The sequence below is a fragment of the Hyaena hyaena genome, unplaced genomic scaffold (assembly GCF_003009895.1).
Source record: "Hyaena hyaena isolate Hyena2069 unplaced genomic scaffold, ASM300989v1 scaffold_55, whole genome shotgun sequence".
Classification (NCBI taxonomy): domain Eukaryota; kingdom Metazoa; phylum Chordata; class Mammalia; order Carnivora; family Hyaenidae; genus Hyaena; species Hyaena hyaena.
This window is the reverse complement of record NW_024080687.1, coordinates 1,221,492-1,227,491: the sequence shown is the minus strand read 5'-3', so window position 1 is coordinate 1,227,491 and position 6,000 is coordinate 1,221,492. Positions and strand designations below refer to the sequence as shown.

General features: G+C 40.1%; 1 protein-coding gene across 1 annotated transcript in view; it reads right to left on the bottom strand.

Moving 5' to 3' along the window:
- Positions 1–295: 295 nt before the first annotated feature.
- The window catches only part of LOC120231229 (24-hydroxycholesterol 7-alpha-hydroxylase), a 94,603-nt gene continuing 88,898 nt past the window's right edge, over positions 296–6,000 (bottom strand). Inside the window, exons 11-12 of the mRNA XM_039231206.1 lie at positions 3,879–3,966; positions 296–1,314 (exon numbers count right to left, since the gene is read on the bottom strand). Coding sequence (XP_039087137.1) covers positions 1,243–1,314; positions 3,879–3,966 — 160 coding nt within the window. The 3' untranslated portion in view covers positions 296–1,242. The remainder of the gene's footprint in view (positions 1,315–3,878; positions 3,967–6,000) is intronic.

Below are 6,000 nucleotides of genomic sequence, written 5' to 3'. Positions count from 1 at the left end.
TCACATTTGGGTCTGCAAGGCTCAGGTCTGCTGTGGACTTGCAAACTGCTTCCTTCAGTCCTTCCTGTCTCCAGACCCCACACCTGCTTAAGCTAAGCTGCGGGCAGGTAGCTCAGCTTCAGAATCACTGGATTAGTCTGGAAGAGTTAATGCACTCCAGAGTACTTAATTTTCTCCTAGGGAGTCATCTGCTCATTGGTAGGAAACAGATGACTAAGCAGGCATTATCAACTCCACAGGATAGTTCTAACCCGGGGCGGGGGGCGGGGGGAGGCAAATAATCCAGAGGACAACATGCACTCAAAGCTTATTTATTGTGAAATAAAGGAGGCAAACTGCATGTTACTGAATAGAAGAAGACAAAGCATGATGTCACCAATCACTCTGTTACTAGTGTCATGTCCTGGGCACCATAGAATTTCTTTTCAGGACTTCACAGAAAACATTTCAGTCAGAAGTCCTAAGTAGTCGGTTCAGATGCTGTTATTTGCCTTGACATCACTTTATGTGTGTTTCTATACATTAAAAAAGCTATTACCTCCTAACCTATAATTACAAACACCTTCAATCAGATGAGTGCTTTCACCGTAATTAAAATACAAATCATTATATCAATCAGCACACCTTCATTGAATAAACCTTATAGAGAAGGTTCTGTCCTAGGTGTAGCTGAGCACAGAATGAATGTAAGACACACTCCAGGTCTTAGAAAGCTATCATTTTATCCACTCCTTCAGCACCAGACATGTTTACCATAAGTATATTAAGAGAGATTAAGAATTCCAATGGCCAGTTAAGGATCATATAAGTAGAAAATTTCCAGAAAGTATTATTTAACATTTTTTTTAAGAATCTAAGACGTTTAGCCTTTTTCAAAACAGAAATGTAAGTGTGTTGCCTTCACAATTTACTACAATTTTCATTCAAATGGCATTCTTTCTATTTGAAGTTTTAATACAGTTATGCATGAAACCAAACTACCACTCCTTAAGAAATGGCCTCCTTTTGAAATCATTTTCAAACATTTTCTGTAAACCATGTATTCAGGCCTCTATATCAGTCAGAGTGGTGTCTGATGCTCGGTCTACTCTTACATTACCAAACAAACCTACCATTTAGACATTCTCTTGAAGTAAATCCTAAGTTAAGCAGTAGAGCTCAGGTCTAGATGCTTCCAGGCTAGTGGATGGGGACAATCACTCTTCCAGAAGGCCCTGGCCCTCTCTTTAGGCCCAATGGATGTCATTTTCTTTGCTTAAATTCAATTCGGCATTGTCCTTCTGGCTGTTGGACACCTACCAAATGGAGAGAACTCTAAAAGCAGAAATGCAGAAGAGAGATAGAAATTAAGAGACATAAGCCAACAGTTCTAGACCAAAGGTTTACTCAATTGTAATTATCTCTAAAAGGTACGGAATCTAGGTTTGAAAGACCGCAAGTATTTGCTTGATGCGTTTCGAAATGTCAAGCCTCATTTTTAGCCGGACCGGAACAGAACCTTTATGACCTGTTCTATCAGCCTTGAGGGTTGAGGGATGTTGAAAAGCAAGGAAAAGGCAATCAGTTCAATTTAAATCCTCAGTCAAGGTCAAGTTTGAACACAACAAGGCATAGAACAGGCTTCTTAACAAGGAGATTCTTAGGGCAGTTGATAGGAGGAGTTGCAGGGTTACCAGGAACTCCTTGAAGTTGCAACCACAAATTTCTGTATATGAAAAGTTACGTACTTTTCCAGAAAGGGATCCATAGGTTTTGTGAGACCATCTAAGGATCCATGACCCCTCAAAGGGCAAAATGGAACAAAACCAACCAACTGAATGAGCAAAGCTCCACAGTGTTAGCAAAAATGTGCTTGTTTGGGCAAGATAATTGAAATTGGTCTTATAAATGTCCCAAATGAATAGCTCTCATTGTCAGTAACTGGACACTGCTCTCCGGTCACGGGTCTTGTAAAGCTTATTGTTTGCTTCTTAATGAGAGCTGAAATTAATTTTCTAAGACTCTTTGAGGTAAAACAAAGCACTGGGCTTTTGCAAAATTAAAATCGGGGATTCTAGCATTTGATTTTTGCTACTATGACAAGTAATATTTCTTTGGCGGAGCTGATTTCCAAGCCCAGCGATGCCCTTGCACTTGACAAAAGAGTGTTCAGAACATGCCCTGGCAACTCATCCCCTCCCGTCTCCCACAAGAGCCTGGTGATGTGAAGGCCATTTCCTGTATTTTTTGATCACCTCATTTTACAATCTAACAAAATAAGTCCAATAACTAATTCTAATCGATCTCTTTCTAAAATGAGAATTGTGAAGTGAAATGCCACTTGAGATCATGAGAATTCACTCAGACATATACTTTTTATAAACTGAGATAGCATTTCTTTTTTTGAGATATTTCTCTTAAAAATGTTCTTAGTAGTGTTGAAACAGAAATAGGATGTGTGTAGAACAGTATGATAAACAGAACTAATAGAATTCTGAGGAAAAAGGCCTGTGCAAGATCTTGCCCAAGGAAGTGGTCAAAATTACTGATCTCTAGGCTTAGGTGTTACAGGGTTTGGACAAATGTCATCCTTCTAATATGATAAGGCATTCCCATGTCCTCTCACCGGTGGTAAAATATTTGGAGGGGACTAAGTCCCGGGAAAAACTGTGACATCTAATTCCGTGGATCGGCAACTAGTATTTGGTGAGCATACGCTTGGCCCTAATCTTCATGTTGACAATAAAACTATACTTGCTAAGAATCTTTGTGAAGGGTTTTTTGATTTCCCTTTCATGGTAGGATTTTGAGGGCTTTTTATCCTGGTAGTTACTTGTACTCAAAATAGAAGTGCAAAAGGAATCAGGGGAAAGTGCTGAAATGTGCATATTTATGAGTAATACAACACTGTCTGTGTCACTGAGGCTCTTACATAATTTCTATTGAAATGTCACCCAAGAGTTTTATTTCTCCCTCCATACATTAGCCTTATTATATCAAGAGTAAATCAAAGCACAATATGCTATGTGAATAGCCCTGAAATTGCAATGCTTAATTCCCAAGCTCATCCTCAGGTGAAACAGCACCTTTTATCCAGAATCTTCAAAATGACTTCTAAACACCTGACATTAATTTCCCTTATCACCTAGGTCAGTGGTCCTCAAAGTGTGTTAGCCAGACCAGCAGCATTAACACCAGGGGAGAAGGTTACACATGCAAATTATTGAGCCCCTCCCTAGATATCCTAGATCAGGAAGTCCAGGGGTGGGGCCCAGTATTCTGTGTTCTAAAACACCCCCCAACCCCCCAGGTCATTCTGATGCTTGCTCCAGTTTGAAAGCCACTGGCCTGGGAGAACAGGCCTATAGATACACAGAGGAGGTAAATGACTAGAATATTTAATGGTCAGAAGTAGGAGTAAAGTCATGGTCTTTTCACTTCTGTTTAGTGTCTTCACTGTTGCTCACTCTCTGCTGCCTTCTTCCATGGTATTGGCTTCACCAATGAACCAAGGGCTATGACTTACCTCCAAAACTGATGGGTCAGTTTTGGACTCACAGACATGCCTCTCTAGGGAAACAAGCCCAACATCAAGGCTGTGTCTGTTTAGCACAGGGAACAGGGTCAAAATTGGTAAATTCGCTGAGGAGCTCCTTAACACTGTAAATGGTGGAAAGACTGCTATGTGGCCCTGGTCTTATGGTATCGTGGCACATACAGTAGATCCAGAATTAAGGGAATTAAGGGGGTATCTTGTCAGTCCGAATCCACACAGGACACCTGTTAAGATCGAGCCTAGGTGACGGCATTAGCAGCTCATCTCTAGTCATTAAAACCAAGGTGTTAGAATTTATACCAAAGGTAAAAGCCATGATAGCCAAAATTCCGAAAACACTTACCTGTTTCGGTAATGGGTCCAGAAGACTGCAGTCATATTTATAAAGCATTAAAATAATACATATCTGAATCTCTAACAGAGCAAACCACCTGAAAGAAAAACGCAAGACTGTCAGTGAAAGGTGCATAAATATCTACCAATAGAAAATATTTAGAAAGCACACATCTATATTTCAGAGCCAGTAGGCTCTTCTTCACAATATGAGCTTTAACCAGCAGAAGGCCAGAGTAAGGAAGAATTTATTCTTTTCTTTTATAATACTGTCTACTCCAGAGGGTAGCTGGAATGATCAAATTGCTTAAACATGTATGTATGTAAAATGCTTAGCCAGTGAAAGCACTCAATAAATGAGGGCCCAGGTCTCTCTTTGAAGTTTTAGGTAAGTGCTTCCCATCACGGTAACCATTAGCTACACGTGGCTATTTGAACCTAAATAAATTCAATTTAAGCAAATGGAAAATTTCAGTTCCTCGGCTACTCTAGCCATATTTCATGTACTCAACAGCCATACATGGCTACTGGCCTCCATACAACAGTACATCTTTAGAACATTTTGCGTGGTCACAGGAAGTTCTACTGGACACTCTTGTCTGATTTAGACTCTTTTTGCCCATGAGAAATTACTGCCTAAATATTCAAATTCCCCACAACTACCAAATTTATTATTCCTTTTGTGATCCTTCACTAAGATGTCTCCAAACTTTTTGATTGTACACCCTGATAATGAAATATTTGAGCATACTGTACAATATACAGATACTCATTTACGTATAAAGTATATACACATACTACTGTATTAGTTTAGTATATGCTTTGTAAGACACATACAAATAGAAACTAACAATATTGAGAGAAAGTATAAATGGAATCCTGCTATTTTTTTGTGCATCCCCATGGGTTGTTTTGAGTTCTCCTCAGGGAAGGCAATGCCTTTTAGGGGTCATAGGTCTTAGGGAATACAGTGAGTCCAACAGGTCAGAAAATTGTAAGTCATCAGAGACTCACTCTCTTTCTTCACTCTCTATGTCCAATTAGGCACTGAGTCCTTTTGTTTTATCTTCTAAACACTTCCCCAATCCCTCTCCTTCTTTTCTTATCTCCAGTCTCTCCACTATTCCCTCAGTGCAGTTCTTCATGATTTGTCTCGTGGATTACTGATCAGCTCTCAGGTTAATTTCTCTGCTTCCAGTTTCACTTCCTTCCACTCTATCCTTCACTCTACCATTGGAGTGAACTTTCTGAAACATAAATCTGTCACTATGTCCTCAATATATATGTACACACACACACACACACACACACACACACACACACACACACAAAGGTGCTGATGCTTCCAATCTCCTTCCAATTGACAAAGGAGAAGATATGCCCCCGCCTATCTCCCTAGCTTCTTTCCCACTGATAGCTCCTCTTCCATACCCATGTTCTAGCCACCCTGTATGCCTGACATTTCCTGAATGGTGATGCTCTCTGTTGCAAGCCCTCCCCTGCTTGAGGCCCGGTCTCCTCTGGAGGCATTCTCTGATCTCTTGCTTCTGAGGTGAGGTGCCCTTCTTCTCCACTTCTATGGTCTCCTGTGCACAGCTCAGCAATACCACTTCTTGCACTGATTGCAGTTGCTTATTAGCCATTTCTCTCCCAGAGGAGGAACTGTATTGTTGAGACTTAACTGTACATAACACGCTATTGGTGCCTCATCACGTTACCTGAAGGAATGAATGAATGAATAGACAATGGAAAGAGATGCCTTCCATAAAACAGATTCAATTTCCCGTCCTCTTTACCTTTCTTTCTCTGTGTTTCTATGGCATTTTACACATTCCTCCACCAATGTCCTTACCCTACAATCCTACTATATTACAGTTAATGGTTTGTACGTCTGACCCCCCTTGTAAACTACACTATTCACAAACAGTAGCAACCATGTTCTACTCATCTTTGAATCCTCGATATTTGTTGACTGAGTGAATAAATGAATACCAATGACCTGATATTCATCTCAGATAATTAGATTTGTTTCCCACTCGTATTCTTGAAACATCTTGAAACATTCTTGAAACATCTTACTTCAAATGAAATCTGGAGTACTCCACACCTTGTTATGACCCACTTGGATAGCA